This window comes from Sardina pilchardus, chromosome 11 (genome assembly GCF_963854185.1).
Source record: "Sardina pilchardus chromosome 11, fSarPil1.1, whole genome shotgun sequence".
Taxonomy (NCBI): Eukaryota; Metazoa; Chordata; class Actinopteri; order Clupeiformes; family Clupeidae; genus Sardina; species Sardina pilchardus.
The window spans coordinates 27,779,705-27,799,974 of NC_085004.1; the positions used below are offsets into that span (position 1 = coordinate 27,779,705).

The 20,270-nt window shown below is 43.0% G+C and overlaps 1 protein-coding gene across 2 annotated transcripts; it reads left to right on the forward strand.

Moving 5' to 3' along the window:
- The first annotated feature begins 10,699 nt into the window (after positions 1 to 10,699).
- Positions 10,700 to 12,837, forward strand: LOC134095580 (troponin I, fast skeletal muscle-like). 2 transcript variants are annotated; one of them, XM_062549201.1, is made up of 6 exons: positions 10,700 to 10,707; positions 10,825 to 10,861; positions 10,999 to 11,127; positions 11,294 to 11,383; positions 11,938 to 12,118; positions 12,556 to 12,837. In XM_062549201.1, the coding sequence occupies exons 1-6, from the start codon at positions 10,700 to 10,702 to the stop codon at positions 12,636 to 12,638; spliced, it is 528 nt and encodes a 175-aa protein (XP_062405185.1). In that variant the 3' UTR covers positions 12,639 to 12,837. The 2 variants fall into 2 exon arrangements, with proteins under 2 accessions (XP_062405185.1, XP_062405184.1); XM_062549200.1 differs by having other exon boundaries at positions 11,938 to 12,114; positions 12,549 to 12,837.
- The last annotated feature ends 7,433 nt before the right edge of the window (positions 12,838 to 20,270 follow it).

The window sequence follows — 20,270 nt, forward strand, 5'->3', positions numbered from 1 at the left end:
TTGGCAGCTTTAGAATCTTCTCTGCATGGCTTTAACATTGCTCCCTATGTGCATAAACTATTCTGTCCTTAAAACACCCCTAAACGTTCGTTTTAAAAAATGTGCAACTCACCGAATGGTTACTGGTCTTCAACGATATTCTGTAGCAAGTTTCGCAGCGAAATTCAACTTCTGTTGTGTTATATTAGGCATTTTGTAAATCCCATTGGTTTCTGTAGTAAGACTCATTGCTCGTTGATATTACTCCGCCACCGTCTAGTGGTCTGGAGTGTGTAATCTTCAGATTCAAATACAGAGCGCAAGTTTATACATGGTTGTAGGGTGATCTGAAAAAGTAGTTCCAGGATTTACAAAATGCCTAATATTGCCGAAATATTCCTTTAAGGACCGGATACAATATGATGGAAATGGTCTCCACCGATCTATATCACCCTGACTCAGTTGGAAATGAGGTCCTGTGGTACAATTTCATGTAGGCCTCATGTGTTGCCGGGCAGGAGCAGAAGGATGATGTCACATACACACACACACAGTCGTGCGGTCATGAACCAGGCCTATTGTAGACCCAGGCCTACTGTAGAGTAATTAAATCATTTAAGGGGCAGGCCAAGTGGCCTCATCCACGTATGATATCATTTTTATATTGATTGGAAGATAAGAGTCTCCTATTTACATAATTGGAAGACATTTGGGCAGGATTGCCTAGAAGTAAACGAAGGAGGTGTTGTGGGGACACTTAAAACCCCTCTCCCAAAGGGAACCTCAGAATGTGCGCACCTTCTCCCCAAGGCCTGGGTCGTGGACATCCCGCTGCAGATCATCTATCATTCGTAACTCCTGCTTGGCAACACTTACTGTGCGTTCAGACGTCAAAGTCGCTGGTGAAGCTCATAGCCCGACGCTCAACCCAATTCGGCGCCGAAAGCGTCAAAGCCATGACGTGAAACATTTGAACAAACCACAAGCAGTAATCCTGCAAGTTTGACATTCTGATTAGTTGACGCCGAACTGTGTCATAGCTCATTACCATAAAGTTAACTGAGGTTCAACTTTTTTTTGACGCCCGTGAAGCTCATGAAGCCACGCTCACGCCCATAACGCTTTTGACGCCGGTAACGCCGACTCTCCATAGAAAATTAATGATTTCCGGCGCTCTTGATGGTCTTGGTCTGAACGCACAGTTAGGCTCTGGTTGTTCAGAGTTGTGTCTTGGAGGACTCTGCGAATAAAGGCCACAAGCGGTTACTTCTCATCTCAGATCATTCTCCGCTGTTTTTTGTTCAGAGTGCTAAGTTAGATTTAAAGTTAAGTTAAAGTCAGTGAGTTTTTTCCACAACAGTCCATATGTCCAAAATTTCAAGCTATTCCAGCCTGGGGGACCTCACCCCAGTTTATGAAGCACTTCAACCAACAGCTGAAGTCATTGTACCTTCCAGACACCCTTGACTTTACCCAAAAAAACATGCAGAAGCACTTGACATCCTATTTAAAGAATGCTGATACACTCCATCACAAAATCGCTAAACTTTCAAAGTACGCTAATTAGCTGTGCAGCCAGATTATATATTTAATGATAATGTCCTGACTTCCGCGAAAAATAGAATTTGATTAGGTTGAGGTAATCAGTCAGCTCAAGCACACAGCCACATGTGTGTGGTACAGGACGTCGCTGAAGTCCTTGGAGTTGGTTGAAGGTAATGATTATTGTCTTCCCCAGAAATCTGAGCCAGTGCAGAATCGGAGGAAGTTATACAGATGTTTAACAATCGCTAAAACGGAGTCTCTGCATGCAGGCCTCCTTTACCTGGCATTGCTTACATGGCATCTTTTTTATATTTTTAGAGGCCAAAACTCCCAACGTTAGGTCTGTAGTCCTTTTTCCATCAGATTTTCAAGCGCATTAACTCTTAAAGCGAATTATGTTTTAGCGACATAAGAAGCGCCGAGGCGGTTTTCCATTCAAAAGAACAATTCTAGCGAATCAAAATGATGTCATCAGAGCCCTGTTAATGCGCATATTTCTACTGCGCTAGATGGTTTTTCATCAACAGTTGTAGCGAATGGAACACTTCTAGCGAATTAATCAAAGGTAGTGAGTGGTACACCCGGGTACACCATTGTGAGGTGAACGTCTTTGTATGCGCGAGACAGAATGCTGGGAATGATCTTGACGCTCTCTCCAGGTCATGAAATTACTTTGCCTCTCTGGACCCACTGGACAGTCAAAACTGGGCAACGCTTGTAGCCACTCTCCCGTCATGTGACATTACTTAAATTTATTAAGATAACTTGGGTTTTCTTTGTATAGAATTACCTTTTCCACCACCGCAAAATGCCCCTGACCATGAAGACCATTGCCTGTTTGGCAGCATGGCCTGAAGGAGATAAGCCATAAATGGCATCACCTCCTATATCATAATCATATTGCCTCTTGATGGCCATCTCATCTAAAACAAGAGTGCACATCTTCTCTGCAGGGGTCATGGTGGAGGCGATCTCTCCCATTCCTTGCAGGAAGCCTGGCTGTTGGAACAATCAAGTTAAATTAACACTTGTAAGTACATTTTGAAATTGTGAACCTGGGTAATGTAAAGCAGTATATGTTAAATAGGTATTTACAGAGAAGTATCCGACACGTTCTGTGATGTATCTTCTTATCATTGTCTTTGAGAGTTAAGTAGAGTGAAGATGTTTCTCAAATATCTGCTGTGTAGTGTCTGCAGCCCCAGGTCTGTCAAATCGTAAATGTTCTCCCTCTTCCCTTTTTTGCTGTCTCAGACCGTTGTGCCTTCACAAAGTTCCAGCAGCCTTCAGGACAGCTCATAAGCATCCCTTCCAGAATTTGATGAGCACTGTGGAGGAATAGGATATAGGTGTTAAGATTCAACGATTTTGTGAAAACAAAGGTTTATAATTTAAAAGGCAGTGTTATGAGACGCGAGGTCACAGTACGAATAGGTGTTCAACTAAACGTAGTCATGGTAGCCCTATGTGTGGTGCACAGACTTGGAAGTAGGCTACATTACCTGGGTTGTTTAGGCTTAGCTGGCTTCCTTTTTCTTCGTTTTAGCCGTGCAACCTCTGCCTCAAGTTCTGCAATTTTCTATGATAACAAGGAGGCATTTTATTCGATTCTATGAGAATGCTAGTCACAATCTTGAAATTGATAATGAGCATTTCCTTCCAACTACATAACTCACCTTTTCAAGGCAGCATCCCTCAAAATGTAGTTCACAAACCACACATCCTCCCCATATTAAGTCCTGATGTGACATATTTAGTTTCAGGTCCTTTCGTCTCATATTGATGAGCCACCTCCTCCTTAAATTGAAATCTGAATTAGATTGGTATTTTTCCTTCTCACAAATTCATACACTATATTGCCAGTATTGGGTCACCTGCCTTGACTTGCATATGAACTTAAAGGAACACATCACTGTTTTTTCATATTAAAGGTAAACTATGCAACGTTTTTCAGTTCATCAATTCATTCCATACAGTTATATATGATTAAATGAGTCATTACCGGTCGAACAATGTTTCCTTTTTTCAGCCGCCCTAGTGGTCTGTAAAACCACGCTTGCAATTTCAGGAGCCCTCGGGCACGCACCCATGAACTACTCCAGGTAGTGTCATGTGAAGTCTCCTGAAAAGGCACGGCAGACTAACCGATTGAGGAGTTTTGTAAAATATACATGCTAAAGCAGAGAAATATGCAAGCATAAAACGAGCGAAAGTGAAACCGGCGATGAAATCGCCAATCCTGCATAGTTTCCCTTTAAACTACCTTAAAGGGAAACCATGCAGGATTGGCGATTTCATTGCCGGTTTCACTTTCGCTTTTCATTTTCGCTCGTTTTATGTTTGCACATTTCTCCTTTAACTAAGACGAGTTGATACATACCTCTCACATTTCAATAGAGCTCCACAGTCCCACCCACAGCCTTGTCCGGAAGTAAAAATCCAATACAATTTCTCCATTGACAACTGGAGAATAAGCCATAAAATCGTAACCGTCCATGGTAGACTTAAAACTTTTTTCACTCGAAATTATAAGTTATATGCTTATGAGTCACATCGTAGCTGGTTAGCCTAAGGCATGGTCTAAAACTCTTTATATACGGATTTTTCCAGAAGTCAATGGGAGAAATGAATGAGAAATTTACTTCCGGACAAGCACCTCTCTCGGAGGAGGGGCGGGACTGTGGAGCTCTATGCGTGCACTCACTGGTTCTGGCGCGCGGCGCAACTTTGGTAGCACTTAGCTAGCAGTTCATTCATTAGGATCCAAACAGAGATGAAGTTAGAAGCGACCAAACACCTCCATGTTTTCCCCATTACAATACTATTAAAATACAGTTACACAAGTAGTCACACGACCAAGTATGGTGAGACCAAATAAAACGTGGTGCATTTCTAATCAGGTAAGAGGGATAACTATATTATACCACATCTATCATCGTCAACAACAACACAAACACTGAGCAACATCTCACAACAGACAGGTGGCTAAGCTAAGCTAACCATGCAACACCCTGTAACACGTGAGCCTAAACTTCCACAAATATTCTCACATCACATCACATGTTGACTCAACCAAAACAACAATTATGATCACTTAACCACAACCACAACAAGTGGCAGCAGTTAATGGCCAATTTAGAGCTAACGTTACTTGTGTAGCAGGGGCAAGAGGTTTGGTATAATTTAGGGACGACTACGCGACCTAGGGGAAGGTAGCCTGACGAGCCAGACCCACATCAAGATGTAGGGTCTGGACACTCACCGTAGACAGGGCGCAATCGGAGGGGTGGGATAAACAGTTGTCTTTCAAATTCCCTCCCCGCAATAGGATAACGCTAAACGAATCATCTTCTTGTTTTCAAGTAGGATGCGTAACCTTCCCTCTCCACGCAATAGGATAACGCTAAACTAATCATCTTCTTGTTTTCAAATAACAGGATGCGTTACCGTCGCAACTTCTGGTCGCATGTCAGTCACCATTATGTTAAGCCCATCCACCGACTCTATACACGCTGTGATTGGAACGCTGGTGCTGGGGGTTCTCAGCTCCCTGGCTCAATGGATCGTGCCTAGACTGCCCCGCCAGCCAAATTACATTTGCTGCCGCTAGGGGCGTCTAGATTTCTAGGCTAAGGGGAAGGGTCACTCCTAGGAAATAGTTTAAGCCAATGCTAACGGTGCGGACACACTTGCACGACATATGTGACGGAAGGTGTCGCGCCCCTCCTACAATTTGTACGTTGATTGGCGTTCTGCTTTTGAACCAGCGGCGGATGTTGTGGTTTTGCTCGGGACCAACCAACCTAATTTCTTTCCTCTCAAATTTAAAAAATTGGAGGGAGTGATGTATTACACATCAGACGCCAGGCAACTCCGGCTCCATGTTCTATAACTACAAGGGTGCATATTCCATCGTGTTTTTGGCAGTGGTGGATGCTGACTACCTCTTCAGGGTAGTTGACGTCGGTGGATATGGCCGGACATAGTAAAATGTATGTAGGTTATGTATATGAATATGCTAGTTCAACTACTGCTGATTATGTTGTTTTTTCCCTCATAATCTCTCTCTGCTAACATTGCAATAATCCCCTCTCATAATCTCTCTTTGTCCCTCCTGGCTGGGAATGAGACATACATCTTAAGCTATGTAAACTTCCCACAACTTAAATTTTTGACAACATATCATGAATACTTCAAATATGTGTTATTTTAGATAGATTGATCGCTGATGGGCTATACAACTCATTGCCGTCATGGTGAAGCGCGTATCGCGGTTATGAAAATATCATGCGCTATGCCATTATAGCATTTTGGCTGAGCAACGGAGTTTAATATGGTCTATGGTTTTTTTGTCCAAACTGATGTCTGTCTATCGTTGTTGCACTCAGAGAAAACGGGAATGTTTCATTCGTTCTGCATTTAAATCTTCCTGATGTCTGCAGATGCACATGTGCTTTCAGCTAACATTGCAACTGTTGATGAATATTTTAATTTTACTACACAGTGCACACTCATAAAAACCCACCAGGGACTCCAACCACCGCTGCCACTGCCCTCCAGGCAGCATTTCTCTGTTCATTGTCCCTGTAGGACAGCAGGGTAGGGTCATAAAGATTTGGGTAGCCTGCTATAGCGACAATGATTCTCTCCATAGCTAGGAACTAAAGTTTCGTGGAATTTTTTGTACTACAACCTCTAGTACAGAGGACCTACGAGAGAACTTCCCCTTGTCGCCCCTGTGCTCTACTCCTATTGGATAGTAGCCTCGCGTTCAACGGACTCATTTGCATAGAGCTGGGGATCGGCAGAGAATGTCTAATAAGGGGAGAAGGACCACTCGCTGAATACTTCCGCATGGTACTGCAACTAGAGGGCGATCGCGAGCAAGTGGAGAATGAATGGAGGTGAATGGGGTTTCTCCTAAAATCCACTTTTCTCTGGATATAATTTTTTGTGTAGAAATCGGAATATTGCATGTGAAAGGGGGGTCAAGGAAAATACACACGGTTGAGTATTAGATTTTTTAAGTCCCTTAATTGCTCTAAAAAGCCTTTCAAATGTGTCAATGACGTCATTCATTAGCAGGGTGCTAGTGTGTTATGGGCAACAACGACCAAGCCTGTGAAAAACCAAAGGGCCATAAGTAATTGTTCATTCAACTTTCGACCTATAACCCATATGAGCTTGCAGAAACTAAACTCCAATCTTCGATTTTTTAATGACAATCAGGTGAAAAAGACCAATTTAGCCGTCTAGCCCCATAGAGCCCCATAGACCCCCATTGTTTGATCACTTGCTCGTGATCGCCCCTAGTGGAACTGCAACAGGAACTGCAGGTACAATGCAGGTACAATGGAGTTAATAGCGAGTGGACCGGCTCTCCCTAAAGGGGCTCTGGGATCGGCCAGCTTTTCTGTTGCGCGACACATTTTCAAATGCAGCGCTGCCTTCCCGGAATGCTTTGCGGGTCCGTTAAAGTCACTTGACGTCACCCATAGGGAAATAGCGGGTTACGACACGACAGAGTGAAGTGGCGGACAAGTGTGTCCGTACCGTAACCCTCAATTTAGGACACACAGGTTCGCAACACGTAGCAAGCTAGAGACATAAATTACACAAATATACTTTTATTGACAAGTTGTTATTTGCAACATAAAAACACAACTATGAGGAGAGGTCGCAGCCATCTCACGGCACGATACTCGTATGAAAGACACACATACCATACACACACCACAATACATACGGTGACCAGCGAGGCTGCACGTCAGCTAGCACACAATGTCCATCTATGGGCTCTCTTTAGGGAGGGGGAAATGGAACAGGGCAAGGACTTACCACGACTGGCAGGACTACAGGAGGGAAAAGGAGTCCAGAGGGCACACACACACGCCACACATGAGAATCATACTGCAAGCACACTGCACTCAGAGGTAAAGACAGACAGCCGGGATGTGTTACAGGAAACGTGAAGGGACCCCACCACCTGGAGGTTAGCCTGCCGTTCGCTTAATGCACACTGCACCTGTCCAGAGGAGGACCAGAGAAAGGGAGAGAGAGAGAGAGAGAGACACACACACACTGTGGTTAAAGCTGTGGTGAACACCATAGCATGGCAAATAATTTAGCAAGAACAGTATGGTTGTACTTAGCTTTCAAACACTGGAGGCGGGGATGGCCGTCTTACAGACGCTAGGCCCCAGAGGCCAGGCCGGGACAGTGCAACCACCCTGGTCACGGCAATGGAAGAGTCACTTCACTGCACACCAATGCATACACACACACACTTCTAACCAGCACACCAATGCATGCACGCACACCCACGCACATGCACTAGCTGTTCCGGCGATATGACCACTACACTAAAGGGACAATAGTGTAGGCTAGTTACAACAATGATAAATTACCCATGCAGCACAAGCCACATGCACATAAAGAAAAAGCAAGCACACATTTAAACATGCAAAATAGGCACCACACAGCCCAGCAGACTTAAACATGCAGTGCGCTAATAAGACAACATGAATTATGCACACTTAAGCCCAGACTGGATCGGTGAAGTGTCCCTTTAAGTTCTCCATACGGTTTGATGCAGGTGAATTTCACTGTCATTACGAATATGCAAGGTAATTTGTCACTAAATTAATTAACAACACAGATAGAAACACTTGCCCAAGACATTTTCCTTCTTGCTCAACCATAGCAGTTGTAACAACGCATTTATGCGTTTCCTGTATTTATTTTCCGAACTGATCTCATGAACACACTTTTTTCGGAGGTCGGGACTTTTTAAGGCGGGTCCTCCGAGGTTTCGAGCTGCATAAACGCACTATGAGGGAATGGCAGCGACCGTTACTTCACTTACCACCTGACTAGCACTTGCCACCTGACTAACTGACACTTGATTGCATGGAAGTAACATACTGCTGCACTTACTTGCCCATATTGCACTCTACCTTGATTGTTTCCCTTGTTGGATGTCGCTTTGGTCGAAAAGCGTCAGCCAACTGTAATGTAATGTAAAATGTCCAGTTTATTTCATGATAGATTTACCTGTGAAATTTAGACACTTTAACAATGTCTTCCATAAGATGTAACTTAAAAATGAATCTTATCTTAGGTTCAAACAGTGGTGGCATCATGGATTGAACATCTGTAAACCCATGATTTATTTAACTAATTTATTTTATTTGAAACCATTTCTGATTTAGGTGTGGTGTTTCTTGTGTGTCCTTTTTTTGATGCTGCTGACTGCTGAGAGACTGAGGCTAGAGGCTGAGTGAAGTGTGTGGGGTGAGAAAACAACCCCAGTGGGGCTGACCTATTACAGTAGCGTTGTATCTGAGCTGACTGCATGTGTGTTGTCCTTTTTGAACTTTTTAACTATTATCTTAGCACAATGGGTCAATAAAATGTGCGTGTTTGTGTGTGTGTGTCAGTATTTTGCTGTCAGGCAAATGTAGATCTCATCAAGTACCACAATAATCCTTTACTTCCATGTAATTACCCGTTGGTCTAGAAACATCCGTATAGCTGTAGGAGTTGATTGGTGTGTGATTTACACTGCTGCTGCTGGACATCTGAGGATCGGTGGTATGCTCACAGTGTTCACACCTGTCAGACAGTCCCACATCTTCAGTCTGGCCAGTAAACACACTCCGTACAGACGAGAACAGGTGGAGCTGCAGAGGTCTCAGGGGATCACTCATCACAGACACTCCCCTGTGGTCCCTCCATCTCCTGCCGTCGTTTTGTTCTTTTGCCCGCACTCAGATTCAGTCATATTCACAAACCCAGTGTCTGCTCATGAAAAAAAGAAAATCCCTGACAATCACTTATCGGAAGAAAACAACTAAAATGTCATCATACTGTGTCTGTGTGTGTGTGTGTGTATAATCACCCCACTATAAAGGTGAAATAAAATCTAAAAACAAAAATATTTTATTAGATTATTTCAGGTTAAATTCTGCACTTATATATGCTGGTGTGCAGGTCTTTGAGGAATTAATGTGTAAATAATGTTGGGGCATTTTTGAAGTATGGACAGGGGAGGGTTAAGATGGGATGCCCGGGCACAACAAAGCCCATTGGCTTGAGCCAGAGGCTGCTGCCTTACAGAGAGATGGGCTTTGGCTCGGACATCTGACAGCACTATATATACTCTGATCGAGTTTCCACTGTACATCGCTTGTCCGTCTCATCCTCATCCCCGCCACATCAGATCCAATCTGGTCATCCTTCCCTCGGGCTGATAGGTGAGATCTTTCCGTTCCTTCGAGGTCACTGCTTGTCCCTTCTTAACTGGACTCTAGGGGTGGTGTGCAGTAGTATGGATTTAGATACTGGAGTGTTGAGTCTCAAGGATTTGATGGTTTACTCTATGGCTCTGGTTCAAGAGATTTAAATGGCTGTCACATATGTGGCTTATCAGTGATGAAGTCTGAAGGGGAGATAATGAGGGCTAGGTGACTGCAAAACTCATATTTAGCTATTCTGAAGGTGATCCTTGTTGTTTTCTGAAAATGTAAGCTACATTAGAGAAGAACATCTAGCCTACAAGGCATTTGTCATAGAGCCTCCTCTGAAACGGCTAGATTCAGGATGAGTTAAGAGCAATGTTTTTGAGAAACGGTCCCCAGTGCTGTAAATAGAGCTTAATGCTTTGTCAATCTTCCCTGAATAAACAATGCATTGGTTACTGTACTGTAGCTCAGTAGGAACATACTGGAGGTGACGTGTTTTAACTGATAGGTGCATAGAGAAGAAAACTGAGACTGTCACTAGAAATTTGGTCCTGTCACTGTGATATATCCATGAACATTCTTAATAGTACGTTACATGATCCAAAAGTATAACAAAGTGATTTCCAGCAGTAACCAGGCCTGTAATTGTCTCCCAGATTGTGCTTGGTTTCTCAGCATAGTTGAGGAAATTCTTTTCTAGGCAGTGCTAGTCTCAGCTGTTGTCGACCCTTTGTTTTGGAACGCTCCAAAGGGCTGTAAAGACAACTGGTCCCCCTCTGCCCAGCCCATTTTAGACATGAGAACTTCCACTCATACTTTGCTTTTGAGATGGATTAGACTCTGTGGCACCGAAGACCATTTTTGTTTCAGACGGGTTTAAAAAGGAACAATTGTTTTCAATCCACAGGATCTGGTGACAACAATCCAGCAAGATGTCTGAGTAAGTGTTACGTATATGTGGAATATCAAAATGACCTGCACTGTGTGTTTAAAACATTCTGATAGAATTTTCTCCTTTTTTCATTGGCTCATGATATTTATTTTCTATACACCAAAGGAAAAAGATGACATCAAGCCGTCGGCATTACTTGAAGGTAAACAAAGAGTGGCAAGTTCATTGAAGAGAACAAGTAATACTGACATCTGATTGCATATAGCAAGAATGCAAAAGTAATGTTTGGTTTGCAAAACGATCTGACTCAACTCCCTTCAAAACTGCCCATCCCCGTAGAGCCTGATGCTCCAGAGAGGTCAGCAGCTGCTGGAGGCAGAGGCCAAGCAGGCCGAAGAGGACAAAGAGAGATACATGGAGGAGAGCTGCCCTTCTCTGGACCTCCCAACATGTATGCAAGAACTACAGGTACAGTATAAAATGGGCTGGGTTTCTCCTGAATAACACTGGAGAATTATTTGATGATACTGTATACATGATGATGATGATGATTCTTATGCAGGCTGTGATAGCTTTTAGCAAAACCACTGATTTGCCTAATGACTAATGGTTGTCTTTCCATCATCTGCTCCAGGACCTGTGCAAGATGCTACACCAGCAGATCGACGCTGTGGATGAGCAGAGATATGACATAGAAAGCAAAGTGAACAAAGCTAACAAAGAGGTGCTGGAGACAACCCATTAGATATGCCACATCAAAGAAAACACTAAAATCACATGACAGAAAACATAATTCTGAACAACCTAATCCACTGTGACCTACAAGACATTCAGTACAATTTTGCCTGTGTTCCTTCCCAAACACCAAGGCATGGCTAGTGCCTAATATACTGTTATGCCACAGGGCACAATTTGTGAGGAATTAGTGTGTTGTTAGGTAGGCCAAGGTGACTGGATTGGCAGGACACATTTGCAACCCTTGGGGCTGGTTTCCTGCACGTGGATTAAGCCTAGGACTAGACTATATAGTTTTGTTTTTCGTGAAGATTTTTACTTTTACTGCTATTTTAAATCTAAGACTAGTCTTAGTCCATGTATAAAGTATTTACAATTTCTGTTATCAGCACCTGGCAGACACTTTGGGCATAGTAATCCCTAGTCGTGAAAGCAATGTCTTAGAATTGACCACTGCATGACCCGTCTGTAAGATGGCCTACAGATCCTCCTTTGGCCTCAGCAATAAAATTGATTTGTTTGAGCTGTGACATTTGTGCTTAGGTCGAGGATCTGAGAATAAAAGTGCAGGACCTGAAGGGCAAGTTCAAGAAGCCGGCCCTGAAGAAAGTGCGCATGTCAGCAGATGCCATGCTCCAGGCCCTGCTGGGCTCCAAACACAAGGTGTCCATGGACCTGAGGGCCAACCTGAAACAAGTCAAGAAGGAAATCAAAGAAGAGGTGGGTTCATGTCTCCTGCTGTGTCTCTCAGTGCTGGCATATTTTGTTGTATTCAAACATCTCTGTTCTTCACAATAAACACACAAACAAATGAACAAATAAATAAGACCATTAAAGAGCAATTAAAGAGAGTTCAACATTAGATAATTATGCCCATGCTAACCAGTTGAATGAATGGTTAGACGTAACGAATGTATGAATTAGCTGAGCGACGACCCCGCTGTTCAGTTTGCCAGTGAATGTTTATGGGGTACTGACAGTAATGACACGCCTCATTCCTTAACCATACTGTAGCACATGTTTCTCTTGTACTAACTGATTCATACTTGAGCAATGTGGACAGCTGGTGCTTGATGCCTCACAGCTGATGACTCACCTTTTTCATCGTCTTGTTTTACACTCCCCCTGCCTTGTGCCCCCCAACCCCCCCACAGGAGAAAGAGTCCGTTGGCGACTGGCGCAAGAACATTGAAGACAAGGCTGGCATGGACGGCAGGAAGAAGATGTTTGAGTCTGAGGCGTAAATTGATTTTGTGCCACCAATCTTAATAGAATACATCATTTTTGTCTAGGTTACGTTGCAGCGGCATGTATATCTAGATTCACACTTTTGGTATGACCCAAGTAAATAAACGAAAACAATCATTTAATTACCTACAGTTGTTAAAACTGCTGTTGGACATTGTTAACATTCACTCTTTAACCTGCATATTCTACATTTAACATTCTACATTGGGAGGTGGCCTTTGTAAATAAACTCTGTATCTGATGACAACCATCACGTTATAGCATGCATTTTCTTTCGCCCTTCAAAACACTGTTTTCTATTAGGCAAATTTGTACATTTACTTGCAGGTAATGCCATGCATGGACTAGAGTGGCATTCTTGCAACATTCTTAAAATTACTAGCATGGGCCTTTCCGGTTACACTCCTTGTTCATATTTTATACTTCCAGGACTACACACTTGCACAGTTTAGATATAATGACTCTTTCCATGTTATAATTTCCATGTTATGCATCATTTGCTATTTTGATTCTAATTGCCCTTCTCAAACGTATCTCCTGAGATTGTTTTAAGAGACTGAGGTTGTGTCTTTCTGTGCCAGAAGGGGGCGTCTGTTCCTTCTGTTCATGCTGCAACCGATCATCTACATTGCACTAAAAGATAAAAATAGAGCAGGAGAAGTGACTTTAGTTGCATCAGGGACAAGTGTGCAACGGCAACAACTTAAACCAGAACCACAAGCCCTCATCTCGTGCAGACTCATTGCCTGCCTTTATGAACACAGTCATGGTTCTAAAGAGGGTGATCCTGTCAACTGTGAGATACTATACACAGTTACAGAGGTCAAGTTAACAGAGTTACTGTCGTACTCAAAGGCTCTAATCAGTTTGGCCACTGATCAGTTTCATAATAGCTGTTCATACAGGGCAGAGGGAGCATGTGTGTGCTGTTCCGCCGATAGACAGCCAGGTTGCGCTGTACACTGTACAGTACATGTGCGGCAGGCATGTGAACTATTTGAGCGCATAAACACTGTTTATGTGGGAACGCCTAGCTGGCCTCTCTGTTACCATAGTGGCTTCACAAGCAGGACGCGGCCAGTCACAGTTTTCACGTGTAGATTTATGTGACCTGAGTGAGGAGAGCTGAAAACGCATGGCAAGTGAGGCCAGATGTGAGACAAGGACGTCTTTGAAGGAGAGAGGGAAAGAATGTCCGCATGGTGACTCACAAAGTTTCACCTGTCCATAGTCAAACCAGATATATTATTTGTGTCTCGTGCAGCATGACATATTTTACAAATACAAACACTGAACAGAAAATAATGTATCTCCAAAATGTAGTCTCTATTGTAGGCCTACTTTTTACCTAATCATTATATTTCAGTACAGCTTATTGTTTTTGTATAGGAAGGCTGTGGTAACATTTGATTTCACAATATTCGTTTATGGTTCATCAGGAGATGAAGCATGTGTCTATCCTGGCCACATGCAGCAAGGTGTCACGTTGAAACCTGAACACCTTTCTGAAGGGGGTGCCCAGTTTCTCCCCGAGTCACCATAACGGTTACGATGAACTAGGACACTGCCAAGTTAACGACCAGCGAAATACGAGTCGGAATTAGCCGTGTGCCAGAGACCACACTGAGTTTTACTGCAGGAAGACGGATGGATTGTTCTGTGTAGGGAGAGTATATCCTTTCCTGTTTTAAATCAACAGTCGTAAATAAAGGATGGCATATTTACCTTGTCTAACAAGGTCATTTGTCATGTGGTACTCTACAAGGCAATTAGTTAAACTGAACAATTATAAGAAACTGATCTTAGTTGGATTTGAGATATTTCTTTCTGTCAACCACAAGGTGGCAGTGCAGATTTTAATCTTGGTAATATATCATCTGCTGGATGTACTGTATGTGTTTTGGCAAAGGTTAAATCATGCAGCAGTAAAACTTGAGAATGAAAGACCATACAGCATACACAATATTTTGCAAAAGTATATATCATTCAGGTTGATGCAATCCATGGTCTGGTTGTATGTGTTTTTTAAAAGGTCTTTGACTGATCAACATGGACTGGATGTGTTTACTCTGCCAATAATTACAGTACATGTATTGAACTATGAGGAGCATACCTCCTCCTCCCTACCAGAACACAACTCCACTCCTGTCCTCTTCTCTGCTCTCCTCCTCTCTCCTCATTTCTGCTCTCCTCTCCTCATCTCCTGCAGTGTCCAGCAGAATCAGTGCTGACAGGTCCCATGTCACTCTGATGAAGATTAAGGTGCTGCTTTGCCCTCCTCTTTGCCAGTATCCCCAGTAGGGCTGCCTTGTCCATGGGTGTCCTCTGTTGTCCTTCTACGGACATGTGACATTCGACTCTAACCCCCCCCACCCCCCCCCCCCCAGAAGCCCCCCCACCTCCAAGGGTCCTCCATGCCCCCCTCCTGCATCTTAAGTTACCCCAAGCAGCGCAGATGCACGGCACCGCGGAGAGCTCTTCCTAAGTATATCTGCTGAGAGAGCAGTGGGTAATGCAAGGGCGGATTCCTCACAGCTAACTTTGGAGTGACTCACTCACATCTTCCCCAGCAGACTATTAATGGCAGACTGATTATTTCCTTTAACCAGCAGCATTATACATTAATCCCTCTGGATAGATTTGGCTGTGAGTAGTGAGTACTGTACTGAGTGCTTGCATATGTACTCAAACATATGCAGATACTGAAAGTCTGGTCTCTGTTAGTTGGTGCACACTCTCATTCTGGTGATGTTTTAAGTTCAGTTTGATTGTCTGTGAGTAGAATTACACAAAAACTTCAAAATTGATTAAGCTCTTTCATTGCATTTGGTGTTGCATGGTCCAGTAAAGAGCTCATTACACTGTGTATGTCCTGGATCTAGGGAGGGATTCAAGATTTGTCCCCCTCGCCCCCCTTGCTTTTTGCACAATTCTTTCACATTTCACCTTTTTCCACTTTCTTATTAACTGAAATAAAAATGTCCCATAAATTGACATCACATTTTGATTTATCATCCATTTTGCCCAAAATACACAGTAAATGCATCTGATCTAAATAATCAGCTGCAACTTTCTGCACTGGTAGAGCACAAAGTGCCAAAGGAAGTCATTTTCCGTGTGAACCAACAGGAGGAGCAGTCTTAACATCTGATACCACTGGAGCTGGATTAATGCTTCATTTTGATGGGCTATGAGCCAGCTGAGTCAACACCTTATAAATCAGTCATTTATATACGTATGTATATCTAAAAAATACATTAAACTTTCTAAAGTAACAATTCTCAATTACAACCTACAATGAACCCTATACCCTAACCTCTCGCAAGGTCAACGGAAAGTTTGTTGATGGTGGGCCATCCAAATGAAGAAGGGCCAGGGTTGGTTTGATGCAGCGCCTGCTATTTTAAAGCTGTCACCAAGAAATGTTAAGATCATCTGATACTCCCACTGAACTTGAGTTATAGTAAAAAGCCAACGTTACCCGCATCAACAAAACATCAGAACAGTATTGATGCACTGCACACGACTCTTCTTTTGGCATTCACCTTGCCTGATTCTTTGTAACCCAGAGACTGAGGCCAATGTGTTAGCATTCACACAACACACTAGCTACCCATTACTTGAATTTTCACAAAAAAATTATGAAAGGATCATTATATTTTCACTGAACGTATCCGTTTGGCACATCACATCTTTCTCTAAACTTTTGGAATGAGCATTGATGTGGTGTAGTTGAAACCATCCGTTGCAATCTGTAACTCTCTCCGGGACAGTCTTAATTATAGTGATATCTCATCCCGACAGAGGGAGGTCCACTGAGACTCTGCCCATATACAATAGGCTAGTTATATTTAAATGCTTGTGGCTTATTCCCTGTCAATTCATCATGCTCTCGGCTTGTCCATCTAGGATTAGGCTGGATTTTTTTCCATTACAATGGGCTATGGGCAATTTGTTTTTGTTTTATGAAGTAAACCTTCACAGATTGTCCACTCAACTTAATTAATGACCAACTCTTTCATATCATATGTTTTTATAGAAGTTTCGTTTGTCTTACATACATCATGTTTTTAAATATGGTGACCGTCATTTTCGATTTCATTTTGTAAACAACATGAATGAACTGAAATCAGCATTGGTGGAGTGTAACATGTCCTAACTAAAAGCACCCGCCTATAACCCCTCACTCCTGTAAACAACATACAGTAATCAGTATATATATATATTTCTAAATGTGAATAGCAGTGTGTAAATAGAATATTAGTGTGTAAATAGCAATGTGATCACCACGAGTTTCTAGACATTCTTCAGAGCTGAAATCTGCTATGAGTCATTGACCAGACGAGGTATTTTGTCTGTACATCTGTCTGAAATAAGGGGCTTGTGTTGGTGCCCATCATCTGGGAAGTGATTACCACATGGATTCAAACAATGGCTGGAACTTTACTACCCCCCCCCCCCCCCCACCCCAACTGATGATGTTGCAGAGTGTCATTTTCACGGGAGCCAGTGAGTCCCAAAGCAACTGAGTTTTAAAGCTTTCCACGACATTAAAGCAATACACTGAGGTCACTAGTTTCATATATATTTCAGAGGTCTTGCCAGAATGATCAATCCATCCACTGCACTAAGGAGCGTTACAGTGGGCTCAGTCAGATTTATCTTATTGCCTCTCTCAGCACTTCAACTCAATCCAACTGAATAGAGCATGTGTGCAACAGAGGAATGTTTGGGTTGTTGCTCTAAGTTCTCGCAGTAAATGAGACGAGACATTGACCATGCTCTCTGCTGCGGCCATTTCAGGGGTCAAGGATGGCCTGTGTTGCCACTGTTCATGTTTTTTGCATTGGGTCGTCGTAAAACTGCTACAGGGAACGGGATACGACTAACAGAAGCTCTCACCAAGCCCTGGACATCAGGCCATGCCCATGCTGCAGGAGAGAGGCCTGTGAGGAACAGTTAAATATGGTTTCATACTCGCCCCTTTCATCCAGCAGCTGCTAAACTATTCCATACCTCGTGCATTATCTGCCAGACTGCTGGCACTGCAAGACCGAGCCGTAAACACAGTTTAGGGCTTCAGCAACAAAAAATTCTAATGCATGACTGTTAAATAAACCCTGTTGCCAATGGTTTTTTTTTTTTTTTTTTTGTTACAGAGAACAAATGGATATTGACTCCCACGCTGAAGTGGAGTTGGGAAGAAATTGAAAATGAATTAAAAAATATATTGTTTTTGCCACGCTTGTCTCCACAAAAGTGAAAGCACAGGTTTCACTGCTTATATGGCTGGGAAGTGATCCCATTGAATGTGCTTTGGCCATCTTAAGGCCTCTCAGTTGGGTAAGCACCACTTAAACTGCAATGTTTTTTATTTTCTGCACTATAGACTGGCCTCCCTTAGCAGTTTTCGCTCCACAAATGGCCTGCAACGAGGTGTTAACAGAGACAGAGGGGGAATGGGTGGTTGCCTCTGTCATCCCGAATCAAAGGAGATTTCACACTTCTGCAAACTGGAGCTACATGTTTTAACTTTTATCTTTCAGGAGCTGCTGCTGTTGTTTCTGTGGATTTGCTTTCGTTTATGTCTCCCAGATCGAGGACAAAGTTGCAGCTTGAGTCAGAACTGTAAAGTGAAAGAGTAGCCTCATCTGAATGTTATGCCTTTTTGCCATGGCAACAGCCTTGTTTCAGGCAGTGCTCATGTGGGAGAGGGAGGTGTGTGGGAGAGTGTGTTGACGGGAGTGAGAAAGTGTGTATGTGTGTGTGTGCGCACACGTGTGTGTGTGTGTGTGTGTGTGTGTGTGTGTGTTTTCGGGGGTAAAGACAAGGGAAGGCACAGATTTAATGGTGTCTTTGATGTCTTTGAACTGAGTGTTGGTCTGTACATCCAGGCTCAGGATGAATACTTTAGTTTTCATGAAAAGCTCCTATTCTATGCTTGAGTGATGACAGACCAAAGAGAAAGAGAAAGAGAGGGACAGTGTGTGTGTGTGTGTGTGTGTGTGTGTGAGAGTGAGAGAGAGAAAGAAAGACAGAGATGTAATGTTATCTGCCCGTCGACCACCTGGATCTGCAGGCATTGTGCCTTCGGAGAATGAAATATTGACATGACAGATAAAATGATCTCTCATTCACATTCGGGGGGCCAACTTCATGGCATGCTATGCACATTTCATTAGGTGAGGCACAAGGCCAAGAAATCTAGAAACTGATTTGTTATGGCTGTGCCTAATCTTTGTGAAAAGCTGAATATTTGTATAATGTTTCCTTGTGTGAATTATAGGATGTTTAGGAATCAAATGGTGTTGGTATACCTCTCTAGGTAATTGCTGATTGCTCTCATCCTGTTTTTTCTTTCACAGTGAGTTTACAGGGTGTGATTTTCCACCTTACACCAGAGGCAGTTCCAAGATAAATTAAATGTGCAGTCAGCGATTTTATGTGATTTCAAGCCCATAAAATGTTTTGTCACATTCAACAATCATCTCTTCACAATCGCAAGCTGCCCATTCTGTGAGTACACTGTTAAAAAAGCCTTTTGTAGGCTAAGGCTGCCCAGACTCTAAAAATGAGAAACAAACAAAGTAGTGGCAGTCTGTCCCCCAAATAAAAACGAAACCATGCGTGGAGTCTTTCTGAAAATACTGAGGGGATGGGTGAGCTACTGTACTTGTCTAGTGTGTTTCATTTGGTCCTTGGTTAAATATAACATACTGTACGTTGTTGTTGTATCTGCTGATAAATGTAAATATAAACAAACATAAACAAACGTAATGAAATAAAATACAAACATTATTTAAATATAAACATGAAGCGCAATTGCTGACTGCACCCTTTAAGTCTCTTTATTCAGTACCTATATGGCACTCTTATATGATAGTAAACATAATGCCCTGCCTGTCGTAGCATACCTAGAAAACAAAAGTGAACTCAACCAGTAGCCAACTGACTAAGTGTTTCCCACAACCCTAGATCTTCCGTCTCAGTGAGGTGATATAAGGACTATGTGAAATTTGGAGACATTTCAAAGAAGTCTTACTTGATCAGTATAAGTATGGTACTGGTCAGACAATGAACAAACCAGTTTGTGTGTGTGTATTTGAGTGTGTGCGCACATGCAAGAGTGTGATTTAGCGGTGAAGCATTATGCGTGTATTGACAAATGCTGGATTGTTGTGGGAAGTAGAAGCCATGCTGAAGTATGAGGGGATATAAGCAAATGGTGAGGTATAGTGGGGGTATCATCTTACATTCCTCAAGGGAGCAGTCACATGACCCTTGCAGTGTCCTGCCGATTGATTGCAGAATGAGTTGTTGGTGTGTGTGTGTGTGTGTGTGTGTGTGTGTGTGTGGAGGGGGGGGGGGGGTTGGCAATAGGGCCAGGCTTTCATAACTCTCAATAAGAACCACATGCAGGTCTTAGAAAGAACCAGAGGAAGGGGTGAGGAGGAGGGGGAGGGAGATAGAGGAGAAACAGGGAGGAGGGAGGCTGAGGGGAGGAGGAAATGCATGATGACTAAAGCCTCTTTGGCTGTAAAGAGAGCACTCTGGGAGAGAACCCTGCCATTCCCAACCCACAGCACACAGGAGGAGAGGAAACCCTGTGTTTTTGTGTGAAGGAGAGA